Raw genomic sequence first — 20,962 nt, 5'->3', positions numbered from 1 at the left:
AGCATCTGGTCACTGTCTTTTCCACAGTACATCTGAGAACATAGAACACTACACCACAGTACAGGCCCTTCGGCAGATGTTCTGCTGACCCATATATTCCTTTAAAAAAGTACTAAACCCTCCCTACCCCACAACCCTCTATTTTTCTTTCATCTATGAGCCTGTCTGAGTCTCTTAAATGCCCCTAATGTTTCCACCCCCATCCCCGGCAAGGCATTCCAGGCACCCACAACTCTCTGTGTAAAGAAATGTGCCCCTGATGTCTTCCCTAAACTTCCCTCCCTTACCTTTGTACATGCCCTCTGGTGTTTGCTGATCCTGCCCTGGGAAACAGATGCTGCCCGTCCACCGAATCTATAATCTTACAACCATATAACCATTTACTATTTCAGTATTCCTCCCATCTCATACGGTTCCTGACATAGTTCACCGGTCCCATCATCCAGTGGACCTATTCTATCCTTAACCCTTCTTTTACTGTTCACATATCTGTAAAAGCCCTTAGGATTCACATTCACCTTATTAGCTATGGACTCCTCATACCTTCTTATTGCATTTCTAATTTCACTCTTAAGGTTCTTCCTGCAATCTAAGTAATGACCATACATCTCCTCAATCCCTTGTTTTTTTTTAATATTTGGTATAGGTCTCCCTTTTGTCCCGAACCAACTTCTTAATTTAACCAGAAAACCATGGCTCCCTCGAACCTTTAGTCTTCCCCTTCAGCCTGACTGGAACATACCATGATCCTGTACTCTCAAAATCTCACCCCTAAATGCCCCCCAAATTTCCTTTCCGGCAAAAAGATCAACCCACACAACTCTCTGCAAATCCCTTCTCATTTCTCCAAATCTGGCCTTCCCCCACTCAAAGACCTTCTACCTCAGACCTAACCTATCCCTTTCCATCATTAAGCTAAAGCTAATGGACCCATGATCACTTCTCTCCAACACTCACCTCCATCACCTGCCCCATTGCATTCCCAAACAACAGGTCTAACACCGCTCCCCCTATAGTTGGTGTCTCAACATATTGTGCAAAAAGCAATCCTGAACACAATGCATAAGTACTAAGCCATCCTGCCCTTTTACTGACTGCGTTTCCCAATCAATGTTTGGAAAATTGAAATCCCCAACCAACACCACCCTACTTTTACTGCACATCTCACCTATTTCCTTGCTCTTCTAGTTCTCTTTCCCCATTTGGCCTATAGTATACCCCCATAATAGTAACCTCGCCTTTCTTATTTTTCAGCTCTACCCACACTGCCTCCCTCGATGAGCCCTCCAGTCTACCTTGCCTCAGCACTGCTGTAATATCCTCCCAGACAATTAATGCCACACCTCCCCCTCTTAATGCACTAACTCTGTCACATCTAAAGCAGCGAAATCCTGGAACATTCAACTGCCAATCACAACCTTCCTTCAACCACGTCTTGCTAATGGCCACAACATCATAATGCCACATGTCAATCCACACCTTTAGCTCATCCAGCTTTCTTACTATGCCCCTCGCATTAAAATAAATACATCTCAGGGATCTCCTACATCCTACCTTCTGCATATCCTCCTCTCTTCCATTCTCACAATTTTCACTACAACATCTTTTTACTACTTCTTACTTTTCCTCCCTCAAATTATTCAAACTTGTCTCTTTTCTTAGCCTACAAACTCTCACCCTGCTGTCCTGTCTAACTTGAAACCCTGTCCCCAACCATACTAGTTTAAACCCTCCCTGACAGCCCTAGAAAATGCCCCACCAGGAGATTGGTCCCTCTGGGATTAAAATGTAACCCATCATTATGGTATAGGTCCCATCTTCCCCAAAAAAGGTCTCAGTGGTCCAAGAACTTGAAACCCTGTCTCTTACTTCACCCCTTTAGCCACATGTTTAACCTCCACCTAATCCTATTTCTGCCCTCACTGTCACGTAGCACAGGAAGCAATCCAGAAATTACCCCTTTAGTGGTACTTTCAAGCTCCCTACCCAACTCCCTATACTCATTCTGCATGACCATTTTCTCCTTTCTTTCAACATCATTGGTACCAACATGTACCACAACCTCAGGCTCCTCACCCTCCCCTTTTAGGATGTTCTTAACAGGCATAGTCACATCCCAGACCTTGGAACCAGGGAGGCAAACCACCATCCAGTTTTCCTTATCGCTTCCACAAAAACCTCTGTCTGTCTCCTAACCATTGAATCCCCTTTAACTATCACCCTTTTCCTTTTATTCCTACCTTTCTGGGTCACAGAGGTTGACACCACACCTCTGCCAACCATAGTCTGACTATCCCCCTCCACAGTACTCAAGGTGGAGTACCAATTTCTGAAGATTACAGACTCGGGTGCTTGCACATGAACCTGACCCCTCCCTTTCTTCCTCCTAACGTAACACACTGCCCCTCCTCCTGTGGCCCCTGTTTGATCACCTGCCTGTAGCTCTTGTCTACAACAGCCTCATTCTCCCTAACCAGAGTGAGGTCATCGAGCTGCAGCTCAAGGTCCTTGACCCGGTCCTTCATGCCACACTCCTTGTCTGTGATGGCCTCACTCTCCCTAACCAGAGAGAGATCATCGAGCTGCAGCTCAAGTTCCCTGACTCGGTCCCTTAGATGCTTGTTGTCCTCTATTGTCTCCTCTCATCCTTCTACACTCCAAAGAGAATAGTCCCAGCTCTGATAACCTTGCCTCATAAGGCTTATTTTCCTATACTACTCTTTATGATTTTCTTCTCATGTATATGAGATGACTGGTTACACATCTCATTGAATTTTGTATGCAAGTTTATATATTAAACTCAATGAAAGTATTTTAAAAAGAAAGAAAATCTTTTTTTCCAATCCAGGCAACATCCTGGTAATTCTCCTCTGTACTCTCTCCATAGCTTCTACCTCCTTCCTGTAATGAGGTGACCAGAGGTTTGACGGAGTATTCTAAGACATAGAAGATAAAACATGACAGCATAGGACAGGTCCCTCAGCCCACAATGTTCAGCCAGCAACTACAAACCTACTTCACAACAATCTAACCCTTCCCTACCGGCATAGTTAGCACAATGTTATTACAGTACCAGCAACCAGGTTCAAATCCGGTGCTGTCTGTAAGGAGTTTGTATGTTCTCCCGGTATCTGTATGGGTTTTTTTTCCAGTTGCTCTGGTCTCCCCCCACTCTCCAAACAATGTATGGAGTTTGTAGGTTAACCAGTATATTTGGGCGACATGGACTTGTGGGTTGGAAGGGCCTGTTACTGTGCTGAATGTCTAATTTTGTGACATCCAGGTTTCTTATGCAAGGAGTGAATGGATGTATTTAGATTAGCATGGTAAGATTTTGATGCTCATTAAAAGTGTGTACCTAATGCAGCTGCTGTACAATGAGCCATCATAAAGCCACAGTTAAGTCCACCATCTTTAACCAGGAAGGCAGGCAGTTCACTCAGGGATGGATTACACAGCCGTTCGATCCTCCTCTCACTAATGGAAGCTAGCTCATGAACACCAATTGCCAGATAGTCTAGAGCCTGCAGACAAATCAAGGAGACAAGCCAGAGATGTCAATCTGTCCATTGAAGATGTGTTCACAGCAATTAATGCTTCAAGAATGTCAGAGGCTACCTCTTCAGTCAATTAAATCAGCCCAAAAAAGAGATGAGATGAGAAATAGCATTGAGTGGATTTAGGGCTGAATATGTTAGCTCCTGTGCAGGCAGCCAACAGGATGAACAATCCACAGGCCCAGAACTGCCCACACCAGCTTGCTTCACTCCAACCTTAAACAAAACCTGCCCAAAGAGCACCCTCCAAACAGGAGGCAGCAGGTGCTGGAATCTGGAGCACTAAAGCCCAACCTGCTGGAGAAACTCAGTGGGCTAAGCAGCATCTATGGGAGTGAAAGAATGGTTGATGTTTTGGGTGGGGATGGAGGGCTCTGAGCCGGAACATCGACCTTTCTTTCCCCTCCCACTGATGCTGCTCAAGCAGATATTGAGTCCCTCCAGCAGATGTTGCTCCAAATGGCACCGGTCAGCGAAAGAGCCTAAGGCTCTCACATGAGAACATTAATGATTATTGCCACACTTGCAATGGTTATTATCCAATGGTGGGCTCCCTGCACCATGCAGACTCCTCTGGTTCTGGCAATGTCCTTCAAATACCACTGCCATTTCTGTAGTCCACTTTCTAAAATCTGAAAACCTTGCAGGTACCCTTCTGTGTTATAGTGTAGAGGAGAGAGACAAAACAAAGACAAACCCACTGACTCTGCGCCATATGGTTCCACTTGAACTACAGTCAAGGACAGGTTGAAAAGAAACCCATTTGGGTTGCCTAGCTGGATGTCAGTAGCTTTGTCACTTGTGCTGTTCAATATTACGATCATAAGAAACAGGAGTAAGCCATTTTACCCTCCCTCCCCCCTGCCATTTAATATGATCAAATCTCACAAGTAATAAATTCCATGCATGCACTGTGCTCGAGGTGAAGAAATTCTTCCTCACTTCTGACCAGTGTGGCGACTCCCTTGTTCTGAGGCTGTAACATCTGTTTCTAAGTATGCATCTACCCTATCAAGCCATGTAGAAACTTGCACGTTTCAATGAAATCACTTCTCTTTTGCAGCTATCAATATCTTGAACACCCCCTTGTCCCTCTAATCAGGGCCTGCTCCGATATCACAAAAAGACTGCACTCTTTCAATGGCACATTCAGTGAATGTTCCTTTGTATTTATTCTCTTTTTAAAATTAAATGTAATGTGTACTCCTGTTCATTTTTATGAAGCACCTGTTTAGCTGTAATGAGGAATGTGCAGTACATGACAATAAAACATTATTAGCATCATTTTTCAGCACCATGGACAGTACAGACCCAATCTGCTTAACCTTCTGAGAATGAAACACCTCCAGTGATCCGTCCAATCCTTCCTCTTTCACAAGTGTGTCGCACATTAAGATTACACAGGATTTTTCAGCCGAGGTCTCACCTTCACATCTTTAGTCATTGGATTGACCTAATGGTGTTTTTACTTAGAATTTCTTCCAACCAGGAAACTTTGAAACAAATCATGAAGCAGATAATTAGGAGACAGGACACTTACTTTAGCAGGATATTCTCCATGGAAATTCCCACCTGAAATAATCTCCCCTCTCTCTGCAAATACAATCTGGAAACTGATTAAGAAGCAATAATGTTTATATTTTAGGGGATACTTGCAGGTTCTCATCTCAGCGAAAGCTTGAGAGCATTCCAATATTCAAAAATCTCTTTCCATCTGACGCATTGACTTTCAGTCAAACACGGCAGGTTACAAATGACTTTTGCCTCTTTTTTTTTGTAAACGTGCAAAATGAAACTTCAGGAAACAAGTACAGTCAGTTTTTGTGTAACATTGAGAATTGTAAACAAAAGTCATTTATATTCATTCTCATATTGAGATAATTCAATTTTCCATCAAATTTCCTTCTCCTTAGGGGGGAAACCGAGGATAACACTAGATAAATTAACAGAATGGTATAAACAAGGAGGCTTACAACTGCCAAACTTTAAAAATTATTATAGAGCGGCACAATTAAGATACCTATCAGATTTTTATCAAACAAGGGAAAAGCCAGATTGGACTAGATTAGAACTAGACAAAATAGGGGAGAAGAAACCTGAACATATATTATATAAATGGGATGAATAATTGGTACAACGAAGGAGTTCTCCAGTATTACATCATCTGCTCAATATTTGGAAGAAGATTCATGTAGAAAGGAATAAAACAAATTACCAACTACCAAAACTAATACTGACGCAAAATCAGCTAATCCCTTTTACAATAGATAACCTTTCCTTTAGAGAATGGGAGAAAAAAGGGATCAAAAGAATAGAAAATTGCTTTTCAGGAAATAAATTATTATCCTTTGAACAAATGAAGGATAAATATAATATAACTCATGATACAGTGTTGGCATACTACCAACTGAAATCCTACTTGAAGGACAAATTGGGAAGCAGTCTGAGGTTACCAGAGGGAAGTAATTTTGAATATGTGATTACAGACACAATGATAATCAAAAAATTTATAACAAATATGTATATTAAACTGCAAGAAAAAGAGAATGAGGAAACAAATGGTAAAACTAAACAAAAATGGGAACAAGATTTAAACATAAAGATAAAGAAGGAAACATGGGAGAAGTTATGCTCTGGAACTATGAGAAATACAATAAACCAGAGATTACGTATGATACAATATAACTGGATACACAGGCTATACATTACACCTCAAAAGTTAAATAAATGGGACCCAACAGTATCTGACAGATGTTTTCGTTGTAAAAAAGAAATGGGAACAACAATTCATGCAATCTGGACATGTGAGAAAGTGAAAAAATTTTGGGAAGATCTAAACCAGATATTAAATAAAATTACAGAAAGCAATATACCAAAAAACCCAGAGATCTTCCTCCTAAGTAACATAAAAAACAAAGAATTTGGACTTGATTTGGATGGTGCACAAAAAACATTTGTTATGATAGCTCTAGCCGTAGCAAAAAAATGTATTATGTCAGCCTGGAAATTAGAAGATAACTTGAGAATACAACAATGGTATATAGAAATGAATAAATGTATTCCATTAGAAAAAAATAACATATAATTTAAGAAATAATATTGAAATATTTGAACAAATATGGGAGCCATACATGAAACACAATAGAGAAAACCTACCGGGGACATCTAGCACCTAAAATAATGGAAGGAGAAGGAAATGAAAATAATTGACTCAGTGGAATTTCTTGTTTATTTTTATTGAGTGACAACATTGTTTGACAGAATATAATGTATCTTAGATTCTGTACTTTAAATGAATGGGAGGGGAGGTAGGGAGGGTGGGATGGGAAGAGGGGGGGGGAAGAAAACGACACTATATATATTTGAAAAGGAAAATGTATGTATCTTGGTCAATGTGGTTTATGGTGTGAAAAATAAAAAAAAAATTAAAAAAAAATTTCCTTCTCCTTTGGAATTTGGTCACCAAGGATTCATCTCCATAGAACTATCATCTTAGGAAACCCCAAATACTTCATCAGAAATTCACAAAATTCTATTGGGTGTGTGTGTGTGGCTTCCAAAAAGTCAGGACATTACAAAGAGCTTTACAATCTGTGAAGAATACTCACTGTTGAAATGTGGGATAAGTAAGAGCAAATCTACACACATGGAAGATTCCATTAACAATGACCAGATGTTTGGGAGAATTATCCCTGCTGGATGTGCTAAATCTGCAAAAAAAATTAGCCCACAGCCACGTAACTCTGCTCCCAAAACCTGGATCCACTGAAGTTCAAAGAATCAAGCTCCTTCAGCATAATTTACATCTTCCCAAAGTAAAATACTGCAGTCTAGAAAACAGAAATAAAATAGAAAGTTGTAGAAACGCTCGCCAGGTTAGGCAGCAGCTGTGAAGAGGGACTTGTCGGGTCAATGGTTTGATACACCATAACATTCCACTCTCAACACTGAATTCAAAGATTTCTGATCATCACCCTCCATTCCCCTCTCCTCAATCTTTAGATGTCTGTTAATGCAGCATGAAACACTTACTCTGTTTCTCTCTTCACAGATGCCATTAAATATTCCCAAGGTTTTAATCTCTATTACAATGTGTAGTTACAATATATCCTATACTTTTAGTTGAGGAAGAATTTAAATTTTTAAAAGTTTTTAATTTAAACATACAGCATGGTAATAGGCCATTTCGGCCCATGAGTCCATGCAGCCCAATCACACCCAATTAACCTACAAACCTGGTCTGTGTCGGAGGGTGGGAGGAAACTGGAGCTCCCCGGGGAAAACCCATGCGGGAGAACGTGCAAACTCTTTGCAGACAGCATGGGATTCAAACTCCGATCCCAATCGCTGGCACTGTAGCAGTGACACAAACTGTGCTGCTCTCTACGCTAACCATGCTGCCCTATTGTTGTGGACGTCAGCACCAGGGCAAACTTCCTCAGTCTCCTTTGAGATGATGGACAGGACCTCAGTTACAGCAAATGCCACATCCAAAATTCAGCACCGAGGCTGTGCATAACCCCCACATCTCCCATCCAACCACACTACAGGGTCAGTCTAAACTCTGTGCTCAAGCCATGAGCTCTAACTCTGTGATGATGGGCCCAAAACCAACCATTATGACCAATAATAAATGGTACACTTGTTTCCTTCACATTGCTATTCTTTTACTTTGCTTCAGAAAATGTGCTGGAAGGCCCGTACTGAAGAAGACTGGCCACTAAGGATACAGGGTTATCAGTAACACTGTTCATTTCTGTGACCAGAATATCCTTCACAAACGTAATTGTGTCATTCACCAGTCCATGCACCTGGAAGAGAGAAGTGTAAAATAGTTCAAGCCAGCTAGCACTCAGTCACAGTGATCAGGTCATTGTCAAACCAAAACCTGTAAAGGACACTGCTTGACCTGCTGATTTTCTCCAGCTTGATCTTTTTAATCAAACCAAAATCTGTTGTATCACAATACACAAACGTACTGGAGAATCGCAGTATGTAATGCAGCATATAGGAAGTAAAGGGTAACCAACATTTCAGGCCTGGGCCATTCCTCTTGTTTAACCCAATGTTCCATGCACTTGGCAACACTTACCTGTGGGCAGCATCGGAGTGTGTAAGCATCTTGAACACGATCACAGAACCTGTGGCTTCCTGTCAAAATTCAATACAAAACAAAGGGAACTTGCAGTCTGTATCTCCAATATTGTACTTTCCTTGTTAATGGGTGAACAATCCTTTCAAACAGTGCACTATGGAACATATTTTGGCTGGTTGCATAATATCCTGGTTTGGCAATGCAAGTGTCCAGGGAAGCAGAAGGCTACAAAAGGGAGCAACTATAATGAGGTTCATCACAGACTCCCATCTCCCATCCATTGCAGACATATAACTTGAAAAGGGCAGCGTGGTTGGCTTAGAGGACAGCACGGTTAACGTAGTGTAACGTCTTTACAGTACTGACGATCGGGACCAGGGTTCAAATCCTGCACTGTGTAAAGAGTTTGTACGTTCTCCCCGTGTCTGCATGAGTTTTCCCCGGGGGCTCCGGTTTTCTCCCACCGTTCAAAATGTACTTGAGGTTGTAGGTCAATTGGGTGTAAATTGTGTGGCACAGACCCATGGGCCGAATCTGCCTGTTAGTGTACTGTATATCTAAATTTTTAAAAATCAAGAAGGCAGCCAAGATCGTAAAGGATCCCCATAACCTCGGTCACAACCTCTTCTCACTGCTACCTTTAGGTAGAAGCCTGAAAACCAGATTCAAGAACAGTTTCTTTCCAATAACCATCAGGCTTGTAAACCACCCCTTGTTGCACTAATCTGCTCCGACACCACAAAAGGACTGTCTGCACTATTGTAAGTTACTTTGTTTTACATTGGAGTTACTATGAATATTTGTTATCTATCTTAATTCTTGCCTCTTTTAATTTAATTTGATTATTTACTGTAACAGTTTTTCTTTACAAATACCTGTTCAGCTATAGCAAGCAAGAATTTTGACACATATTTACAATGTACAATGTGTATAACAATAAACTCATACCAAAACAAAAGGAATGGCTGTCACAGAGTGTGTGGCTCACCTGTGATCTCAGAGGCATGGATATCGGAATCTAAAACTGCCTGCAATCGAGCAGCCACTTCCATCTGCCCCGGATGGGGGCGCAACTTGTGGATATCTGTTTAACACACAAGGAAATTGCATTGTCTTGAAACTAGACCAACCTTTCTCAAACACCTGATGAACTAAACTGAGTCAAGCTGATGCACTGGTGGTTTTCTAGGTAAGGATCAGTCAGGCACCCAGATCAATTCTTATCGGAATTCCACAAGGGCTAGTTCAGATCCGGAAGCGTGAGAACCAGATCCGGATGCTGACACAAGTGGACCAACTGCACCGGCCAACTGCTGGACCCAGCTCTAAGCCCTGTACTGGAAACAGACTTGTGCACTTCCCACATGGCCACTCATCATCTAACTGAGCACAGCAGGGACATCATCACCAACCCTGCGGAGAATGGCAAGTGCTGGAGACTATATAATTTAAGATTTTTAATTGTTTGGTCATGGTTTTAATTATGTTTAACAATTCAGTATGGAATCTATTTGTTCTGCAAGTTTAGTTGAATAGTGTTTGCAGGTCTCTGTCATCTAAAGCTGGTTTAAAAGCTTTTGAAGCTGTGAGGTAGGTCTGGTCCCTGAGATTTACTCCCCACTCAGAGCCAGTCTCACTGTCCAAACCTCTTGGAAGGAGTGGTGTTAAAGTGGGCCTAAAATTGCTTTAAAACACGAATCCAGCTACAAAAACAAACATTTAAACCACTTTGCAAAGCATGAGAACTCCATTACAGCAGGACCCTAAGCGAGTCTTCCACATGGCTTGCAAGTCATTTATTTATACCATCAGAACCATTAGGTTTCTACAGCATTCAAACTGACTGCTCCATAAAAGTACAGAATTCTTAGAATTCTCTTGGGTTTACCCAATGATTAATAGGCTGTTAACCACGTTGAGGAACTTTGGGGTGCATCCGATGTGCTCTAGTATTTGCCAAAGCCCTTTTCTGCTCACGGTGTCGAAGGCTTTGGTGAGGTCAACAAAGGATATGTAGAGTCCTTTGTTTTGTTCTCTGCACTTTTCTTGGAGCTGTCTGAGGGCAAAGACCATGTCAGTAGTTCCTCTGTTTGCGCGAAAGCCGCACTGTGATTCTGGGAGAACATTCTCAGTGACACTAGGTATTATTCTATTTAGGAGAATCCTAGCGAAGATTTTGCCTGCAATGGAGAGCAGCGTGATTCCCCTGTAGTTTGAGCAATCTGATTTCTCGCCTTTGTTTTTGTACAGGGTGATGATGATGGCATTATGAAGGTCCTGAGGCAGTTTTCCTTGGTCCCAACAAAGCTTGAAAAACTCATGCACTTTGGCATGCAGAGTTTTGCCGCCAGCCTTCCAGACCTCTCGGGGGATTCCATCCATACCTGCTGCTTTGCCACTTTTCAGTTGTTCAAAATGGCGTGAAGCAAGGCTGCGTTCTCGCACCAACCCTCTTTTCAATCTTCTTCAGCATGATGCTGAACCAAGCCATGAAAGACCTCAACAATGAAGACGCTGTTTACATCCGGTACTGCACGGATGGCAGTCTCTTCAATCTGAGGCGCCTGCAAGCTCACACCAAGACACAAGAGCAACTTGTCCGTGAACTACTCTTTGCAGACGATGCCGCTTTAGTTGCCCATTCAGAGCCAGCTCTTCAGTGCTTGACGTCCTGTTTTGCGGAAACTGCCAAAATGTTTGGCCTGGAAGTCAGCCTGAAGAAAACTGAGTTCCTCCATCAGCCAGCTCCCCACCATGACTACCAGCCCCCCCACATCTCCATCGGGCACACAAAACTCAAAAAGGTCAACCAGTTTACCTATCTCGGCTGCACCATTTCATCAGATGCAAGGATGGACAACGAGATAGACAACAGACTCGCCAAGGCAAATAGCGCCTTTGGAAGACTACACAAAAGAGTCTGGAAAAACAACCAACTGAAAAACCTCACAAAGATTAGCGTATACAGAGCCGTTGTCATACCCACGCCCCTGTTCGGCTCCGAATCATGAGTGCTCTACCGGCATCACCTACGGCTCCTAGAACGTTTCCACCAACGTTGTCTCCACTCCATCCTCAACATTCATTGGAGCGGCTTCATCCCTAACATCGAAGTACTCGAGATGGCAGAGGCCGACAGCATCGAATCCATGCTGTTGAAGATCCAACTGCGTTGGGTAGGTCACGTCTCCAGAATGGAGGACCATCGCCTTCCCAAGATCATGTTATATGGCGAGCTCTCCACTGGCCATCGTGTCAGAGGTGCTCCAAAGAAGAGGTACAAGGACTGCCTAAAGAAATCTCTTGGTGCCTGCCACATTGACCACCGCCAGTGGGCTGATATCGCCTCAAACCGGGCATCTTTGCGCTTCACAGTTCGGCTGTGAGTTCACTGACAAAAGACAAAGGAGGAAAAACCCAACACCCAACCCCAACCAATAAATTTTCCCCTGCAATCGCTGCAACCGTGTCTGCCTGTCCTGCATCGGATTTGTCAGCCACAAACGAGCCTGCAGCTGACGTGGACATTTACCCCCCTCCATAAATCTTCGTCTGCGAAGCCAAGCCAAAGAATAGGCTATTACTATCTTGGGATTACCCAATGATTAATAGTCTGTGACTATCTTGCCAAATAAGGAGCTCTGGCTTATAACAAAAAAGGAAGGAATGCAGCTAACTTCTATGCTCCAGTCAACATTTTAAAACTTATGTAGTCAGTAGGGATATGGTCAGTTCACCTGTCTCTGCACATCCAGGAAAAGACCCCAGGGTGGCTGGGCACTGGGGGAAGATTTAAGGTGGATGGGCATGAAAGAGTTAGATACAGCAGGAGTGGTTGCTGTGGATGCATCATCAGGATGGGTGGCTGCTGCAGGACCCAGGACCTGGGCAGGCACCATAGGGCATGGGTCCAGGAAGGGTGGGCGCTGGGGGATGCAGGACAAGGGAAGGTGGCAATGGAGGAAGCTTCATAATGTGAGCATTGGGGGATTGAAACTGGTTGACACTGGTGGGAGATTCACAAGAGGTGAGCACTGGGGGTTTGGTTCTAGGATGGGTGGGCACTGGGGCACCAGGGTGGCTGGGCACTAGGGAATGGAGGACCAGGATATGTGGGCACTGAGTTACCAGAGTGAGAGGGCATTGGGGATGGGGACCAGGGTTTGTGGGCACTATGAGGGTGGGTGGGCACTGGGGTATGGGGTACCAGGTTGGGTGTGCACTGGAGTATGGGGACCTGGGATGGGAGGGCACTGGGGGATGGAGACCACGGTATGTGGGCACTGGGTTACTAGGGTGGGTGGGCACTGGGGTATAGGGGGCCAGGGTGGGTAGGCACTGAGGACCAGGGTGGGTGGGGACTGGGAGATACAGGTACAGGTTGGGTGGGCACTGCGGATTCAGAACAAGGAAGGGTGGGCATTAGTGTATTAGATTCAGTGTGGGTGGGCACTGGGGTGTGGGATCTGTGTGGATAGGTGTTTGGGTTTGGGTCCAGCAGGGGTGAGCACTGGGGGATAGGAACCATGATGTGTGGGGAATGGGGGATTGGATCCAGAGTTGGTGGGAACTGCAGGGTTGGAGTAGATCCAGTGTGAATGGGCACTAGGGGACTGAGACCAGTTAGTTATTAATCCAGCTAGGTAGGTATTTTTTCTCCGACAAGCCTGATGAGATGATGATTTACATTGTTCCATTAAAGTGGTGACACAAGTCAACAGGGTTGTGAAGAAGGCATTTGGCATGATGGTCATCATTGGTCTGTGAAATAAGGACAGGTGTAGAGATGTCACAAGTTCACAAGATAAAGGAACAGAAGTAGGCCATTCAGCCCATTGAGTCTGTTCTGCAAATCCACCCTGAGCTAAATTGTTCTCACATCTAGTTCCAAGTTCTGGCCTTTTCTCCATATGCCTTGATACCCTGACTAATTAGATACCTATCAATCTCCCCCTTAAACTCCCCCAATGATCGGGCCTCCACAGCTAAATGTGGCAAGAAATTCCACAAATCCATGACCCTCTGGCTAAAGAAATTTCTCCTCATCTCTGTTTTAAATGGGTAGGCTCTCATTCTAACACTGTGCCCTCTTGTCCTGGATTCATCCACCAAGGGAAACATCTTATTCACATCTACTCTGTCCAATCCCTTCAGCATTCAAAATGTTTATATGAGATCCCCTCTCATTCTTCTATACTCCAATGAATACGTTCCAAAAGCCGCTAAATGTTCCTCATATGTTAGCCCTTGCATTCCAGGAATCATCCTGGTAAATCTTCTCTGTACTCTCTCCAACATCATTACACCCCTTCTAAGATAAGGAGCTCAAAACTGCACACAGTTCTCCAAATGAGGTCTCACCAGTGCTCCTTAGAGTCTCATCAACACCTCTTTACTCTGACAGACTATTCCTCTTGAAACAAATGCCAACCTAGTATTATTTTCTTTACTGCTGATCCAACCTGGTTATCCTACACTAGGACTCCCCCTCCCGCCGAGTTCCCTTGCACTTCCAAATTTTGAATTTTCTCCCCATCCAAATAATAAACTGCCTGTTTATTTCCTGTTCCAAAATGTACAACTGTACATTTTTCAACATTGTATCTCATCTGCCATTTCTTTGCCCTCTCTCCTAAGCTGTCCAAATCTCTCTGCAACCCTTCAGTTTCTTCAACACTTTCTACTCCATCACCTATCTTGATGTCATCTGCAAACTTGGCCACAAAACCATCTAAATTGATCTAAATCATCAATATACATTGTAAAAAGCGGCCTGCCACTGCCAAACCTAACGTAGGCGTAGTTATAGTTTGCATGAAGGAGGAAAACCTGCTCCACCATGGCTTCGGCCTTGTGTGTCCATACATTCTTACACAGAAGCACTGGTCCCGAGGATGTGAGCCATGCTGGAAATGACATTTCAGTCACCGACCTCCAGGGGAATGAGAACAGATGTTCTTGAGGGGTCTCGTTGGTAGCCATGCGCAGCTGTGACCGAATGGCATGGAGTGCCTCAGGCAGGGCATCCTGCCAGTACTCAATGACATTTTGACCTAAGAGCCAGAGGACTGCCTTCCAGACCACCTCATTCTCCTCTTCCACTTGCCCGTTGGCTCTCAGGTTATAGCTTGTCGTGTGACTCGTCGCGATGCCCCTCGCTGTCAGGTACTGGCGCAGCTCGTCACTCGTGAAATGAGATCCCTGGTCGGGTGAAGGTGAAGGTGGGGTAGCCAAACATGGTGAAATCTGCCCCAAGGTGTCCAGAAAATGGATGGCAAAAGGGAAGCGTGAGTACTCGTCCACTATCATGAGGAAGTAGATGTTTCGGTTCATGGAAGCCAGGAGCTCTTTGAAGTCTACGCCAAGATGCTCGAAAGGTTGAGTAGCCTTTACAATGTGGACCTGGGGTGGGGGGGAAGAAGCGGGGTTTACACTCTGCACAGACCCGATAGGCCTCGGTCATGTCCCTGACGTCCCTGATGGTGTACGACAGATTTCAGGACTTAACAAAATTGGTACAACCAGTTGACGCCCGGATGGCAGAGGGACTCGTGCAATGCCTGCAACCTGTCATCATGCATAGATGCGCAGGTGCGAGAGAGGGCATCGGAGGAGTCGTTAACTTCCCGGGATGGTACTGGATGTTGTAGCTGTAGGTTGCCAACTCGACTCTCCAGCGCAGGATCTTGTCGTTCTTGATCTTGCTCTTGTGGGTAGTGTTAAACATGAACGCCATGACCCACTGGTCCGTGAGAAACGTGTATCTCCTGCTGGCCAGGTAGTGGCAGACTGCTTCCACAATTGCCTGGGGCTCCTTTTCAATGGTGGAGTGCCCTAGCTCAGAGCTATGGAGGGTCCTGGAGAAGAAGATGACGGGGTGCAGAGTAGCAGCAAGGGCCACCTCAGAGGCAACGCTCTCTACCTGGAAGGGGGAGTCCTCATCCACAGCCTGCATCGTGGCGTCCGTGATGTTTTGCCTGGTGTGAGTGAAGGCTCCCTGCGCCTCAGGTAGAAGGGGAAAAGTTGTGGCTTGGGCCAGTTGGTGGACCTTGTCCGAGAAGCAAGGGACCCACTGTGAGTAATAAGAGAACAGGCCCAGGCAGCTGCAGAGGGCCATTAGTGTTGGGGGGGAGGGGTAACTCCATTAATGGGTGCAACCTTTCTGGATCTGGGCTGATGATTCCATGGGCCACGATGTACCCCAGGATGATGCGACGGGTGGTGCTGAACACATACTTCTCCTTGTTGTAAGTGAGGTTCAGCTCCGCGGCCGTCTGGGGGAATTTTTCCAGGTCACGACCGGAGATAGTGACATTATCCAGATATGGGAATATCACCTTCAACTTTTGCCGGTCTACCATGCGATCCATCTCCCGCTGGAAGACAGACCTGACATGGATGTATTTAGGCAGCATGTGTTTGTGGGAAATACTCGGCAGCATTCATGGAGAGAGAAGCAATCTTCTTCAATCAATACTTTACTCAAGAATGTCCTTAATATGTCCCTATGTTTTATCCTGTAGAATAGGAATGAGACTCTTGATCAAGATGAGAGTTTAAAAAAAAATGTTGGCTAAGCATCAATGATCAACTCATAAATTTACTTAAAACTTTCATTCATAATCTGATGAAACCAGATTTAATCCCCGATATCCAGGCATCTGGCAACCCAACCAACTGGCAAAAAAAGAGGAAATAAATAATTTTTTAAAATTAAGATAAATAAGAATAAACAATATTTTAAATAAATGTTTTAAGATGTAAAAGTAAACACACAACACCGTGGTAAAGATGGGGGCAAACATTCAGCCAGTGCAGCTCCCTGGTCATGCCCTGCCTGCAGCATCTGTTTGAATAAAGTGTCAATAAAGTTGTGTTTGAAGAAAATGTTGGTGCCCAGAATGAAGACCCGGCCAACACCGCTGGGCTGACTCTTCCAAAATGACTCCCTATCCCTTCCTAGTAAGAGTCTTTAAGTATTTTTGTAAGGCTTTATCTGTAAACTTGTGGGCCAGGGTGGGGGTGTTAATTATGATGGTTAGTGCACTACACTGTTACAGCACAGTGACCGGGATTCCAATTTAAATTTAAATTTTGTAAGTTACAGGAATTGCCTGATTAAAGTGAACTTTAAAGGACTACAATACTGATTTTCTTCAAATTACTTTTTGCACTGTCTTTTGTCTTTTAAACTGCTATTCTTAATGCAGGTGTATTAGTTAGAGGCAAATGGAAATTTGTGTACCCGGCATCCGTGATCACCGCATGTGCCAGATACCAGAGATTTTTCTGTACCCGTCAATGCATTCAGTAGTGTTTTACATTTTAACTCGTTCAGCATCAACAGTCTTGAACTCTCCTCATTGTGGTTTGAATCTTCCCACTTAGGTCAAAGTGTACATAAGCCGGGGGAAGAAGGAGTCCTGGTTTCAGTTGGATTATAAGCTCCACATACTGCTCACTCACCACTGTCGAAGGCTCTGGTGGTGCCCTTCAGAACCTCCAACGTGAGGGCTGCTACAATGTCAGCCTGTCGGGCAATTGCCATCGCTCTCTGCACTGCCTCAGCACCCAGGGACGTGATCAGCTGTGTTCCGTTGATCATAGACAACCCCTAAACATCAATAAGCATTAAATCTGATGCAACATTTGAACAAACAACCAAGTCACATTCAATTTAGAATATAAATAGATATTTCTAAGTGTTCCCTCATTCATCCAATGTGTGATAACTGGGTTTGACATCAAAATCTTTGTGCTTTCAACTTGCATTAGTCATCCAACAGTTTGTCAAACAAGGTCTAAGAATTAAGAGAAAACTTTACAGATTCAATGCACAACTGTGCTGGGGAACAGCCTCCACAGGAGGTAAAAGGCAACCAACATTTTGGGCCTGAATCCTTCGTCAAGAGTATGGAAAAACAGGTAGACACCTGAGTAAAGGGATGGGAGAGGAGAGAAGTGGGGGGAGGAAGGGGGAGGATCACAGTCAAACAGGTGAGAGGTGGATATAGGTGGAAGCATAGAGTGCAAGGTGGAAGCTGAGGTGATAATGGGGAGGGGGCAGAGGGAAAAGGAGGGTGGCTCTCTGACAGGAGAAGGAAGGGAAGGGGGTGGGGAGCTGGAGAAAGGGAGACAGAGGGGTAGGAAAAGAGATGGATGGGGAAGGGGTTAATGAAAGCTGGAGAAGTTGATGCTAATGTCTTCTGGTTGGAGATTATAAGATGTTGCTCCTGCAATTTGTGAATGGCTTCAATTTGGCAGCGCACAAGGCCATGACTTTACGAATGTCTGGCAAATAATGTGGACGTGAACTCCGACAATCACATCAGTGAATTATCAGGATTTAATTTTTTTAATTTTAATTTTTAATTCAGACATTCAAGACCCTGTTGCCAAATTCAACCTGACAATTACTCTGGAAATATCAAATATTTATAGACATTATAATTGGCTATAATACTGAGACTATTGTTCATAGTCTTCGACCCACGAATTGTTCATGAAACCTTGCACTCTTACCTCTTTAGCCTTCAGTGAAATCGGTTGGAGCCCATGAGCTTGCAAAACCTGATGGTGCAAGATGGACTTGTGTTAATTGTCCAGTTTATCAACCACATGTACTGAATCAGTCTGAAGGGACAACCAAGCTTTATAGGCACACAGTTTCACCAATTCTGCATCTCAGAAATCTCATGGTATCACCTAACATCATTTGTAGATGATGCAGCAATGGTTGGCATCATCACCAAAAATGATGGCCTACAGACAGGAGTTTGGGAGGCTTGTAAAATGGTGCAATAACAACCTGAATCTCAACGGGGACAAGACAAAAGAAATGAATGTGGACTTCGGGAGGGTGAAAATCAACACAGCAATGACTCTGTTGTGTGCACATAATAGTCGATCCACCCTGGACTTATAACACCTCCTCATTAGTCAGGAAGGTGCAGCAGGTTGAGGAAGGCAAGGCTGCTATCGGCCTCACCTTTTTAAAATATTTTTAAAAAATTTTTACCAAACATGGAGTTAATTAGTTAAAAATACAAGTACAAATGTATATCCAATACTTACTTCATCTCCCACCCCCCCAAAAAGACCCCAAAGACAAAAAAAATGAATTAATGTGTAGAAAAGTAAGAAAAAGATAAGAAGATAGCAAAGAAGGAGAAAAAAAGAGAAAATGGATTGGATTGCTGAAAAGTGACAGACTCCACAGATCTCAAATTCATATTGTTTAATTTTCTCTGGAGAAATTCAACACTGGTCTTGTAGGTTGGGAAGAATTCATCTAAAGATTTACACCTGAATTTTGGAAATATGGTTGCCAAATTTGTAAAAATATGTCATATTTATTTCTTAAGTTGTAGGAGAACCAGCTATATATCTCTGCGTTCCAACATGCCATACCTAGACGTGAATCAGACTTCCATGCCTATACATTTTATGGCCACTGCCAGTGCAATTTTAACAAATTCTATTTGATATTTGGACAATTTCAATCCCCCATCTTGACAACATTCTACAGGACCACAATGGAGAGTGTTCTGTCTGACTGCATCATGATGTGGTACAGTAACTGTAAAGCATTTTAGACAACACAGAGGATCATCAGAGTGACTGAAAGATTCGCTGGTCTCCCTTTCCTCTATTGACAAAAGTAGCATTGCTTAAATATGGCTCAAAGAATAATTGAAGACCCTGTATCTTTGGCCCACTACCATTATGAAGTTGTACAGGAGCATCAAATTCAGGGCTGTTAGGTTGGGAAATAGCTTCTTCCTGCATGCTGTGAGATTGATGAATTGTAGTCTGTAACCAGGTAAATTATTCTAAAATACTCCTCCTTGAGTACTGAGGAAGGGGATAGTCAGGCTAAGGTAGGTAGAGGTGTAGGGTCAGCCTCTGTAGCCCAGAAAGGAATAGGAAAAATAGGGCGATTGTTATAGGGGACACGATGGTGAGGTGGATGGAGAGAGGATTTTGTGGATGAGATAAAGAAAACCTTTGCCTCCCTGGTCCCAGGATCCGGGATGTGGCTACATGAGTCCAGAACATCCTAAAGGGGGAAGGGAAAGAGCCTGAGGTCGTGGTTCACCTTGATGCCAATGACATTAGTAGGATAGAAGAAGTGGTCCTGCAAAATTCATAAAAGGAGTTAGGAAGGGAGCTCAGAAGAAGGTCCAAAGGGTGTAATCTCCAGATAACTTCTTGTGCCATGCAATAGTGAGGGCAAAAATAGAGTCAGGTGGAGATTTAATGTGTGGCTGAAGGGGTGGAGTAAAAGACAGGGTTTTAAGTTCTTGGACCATTGGGATTGTTTCTGGGGGAGATGGGACCTATACTGTAAGGATGGGTTACATCTAAATCCCAGAGGTACCAGTCTCCTGGCAGGGGCATTTGCTAGGGCTTTAAACTAGTAAGGTTGGGGACAAGGGTTCATGTCAGGAAGGATAACAAGACCAGAATCTTTGGCAAAGCAAAAAGGCTTTTTCACACAATCTGGAGGTGAAACAGCAGCAGGTAATAAATAGTGGCCATAGTAACAATTGTAGAGAGGGTGAGAGTCAGTAAGTTAAATGTGGAAGATCTCTGAGATGCATTTATTTCAATGTAAGGAGTGTGGTAAATAAGGTTGATGAACTAATGGTGTGGATTGTCACATAGCACTATGATGTGATAGTAATTTGTGAGACATGGTTGAAGGAAGGTTGTGACTGGCAGCTAAATATTCCAGGATTTCACTGCTTTAGACGTGACAGAATTGGTGGGGTAATAGAGGGAGGTGTGGCGTTGCTTGTCAGGGAAGATATTATTGCAGTGCTGAGGCAAGATCGACTGGAGGACTCATCAACTCTGTGAGTTGAACTAAAAAATAAGAAAGGTGAGGCTACAAATATAGGGGTATATTATAGGTCACCAAAAGAGGACAGGGAACCCGAAGAGCAAATGTGCAGGGAAGTAGCTGAGATATGTAGAAATAGGGTTGTGATAGTTGGGGATTTCAATTTTCCTAACATTGATAGGGAAACACAATCAGTGAGAGGACAGGATGGCTTAGACTTTGTACAATGTATTCAGGATTGCTTTTTACAGCAGTATGTTGAGGTTCCTACTAGAGGGGAGACAGTGTTAAATCTATTGGTAGGGAATGGAATAGGGCAGGTGACAGAAGTGTGCGTTGGTGAGAACTTTGGATCAGGTGATCATGGGTCCATTAGCTTCAACTTAAATATGAAAATGGATAGGTCAGGTCCGAGGTTGAAGGTCTTTGAGTGGGGGAAGGCTAGATTTGAAGAAATGAGAAGGG

At 43.7% G+C, this 20,962-nt stretch overlaps 1 protein-coding gene across 1 annotated transcript in view; it reads right to left on the bottom strand.

Annotated features, from left to right (window-relative positions):
• The window catches only part of LOC138748623 (histidine ammonia-lyase-like), a 62,955-nt gene that overhangs the window by 7,528 nt on the left and 34,465 nt on the right, over positions 1–20,962 (bottom strand). Inside the window, 7 exon segments of the mRNA XM_069909140.1 lie at positions 3,359–3,524; positions 5,098–5,163; positions 8,288–8,368; positions 8,650–8,708; positions 9,641–9,736; positions 17,119–17,266; positions 18,175–18,222. Of these exon segments, the coding sequence (XP_069765241.1) occupies positions 3,359–3,524; positions 5,098–5,163; positions 8,288–8,368; positions 8,650–8,708; positions 9,641–9,736; positions 17,119–17,266; positions 18,175–18,222 (664 nt within the window).

Source organism: Narcine bancroftii, chromosome 13, assembly GCF_036971445.1.
Source record: "Narcine bancroftii isolate sNarBan1 chromosome 13, sNarBan1.hap1, whole genome shotgun sequence".
Lineage (NCBI taxonomy): Eukaryota > Metazoa > Chordata > Chondrichthyes > Torpediniformes > Narcinidae > Narcine > Narcine bancroftii.
Note: the sequence above shows the minus strand (reverse complement) of the source record. Positions and strands in the feature narration are given on the sequence as shown.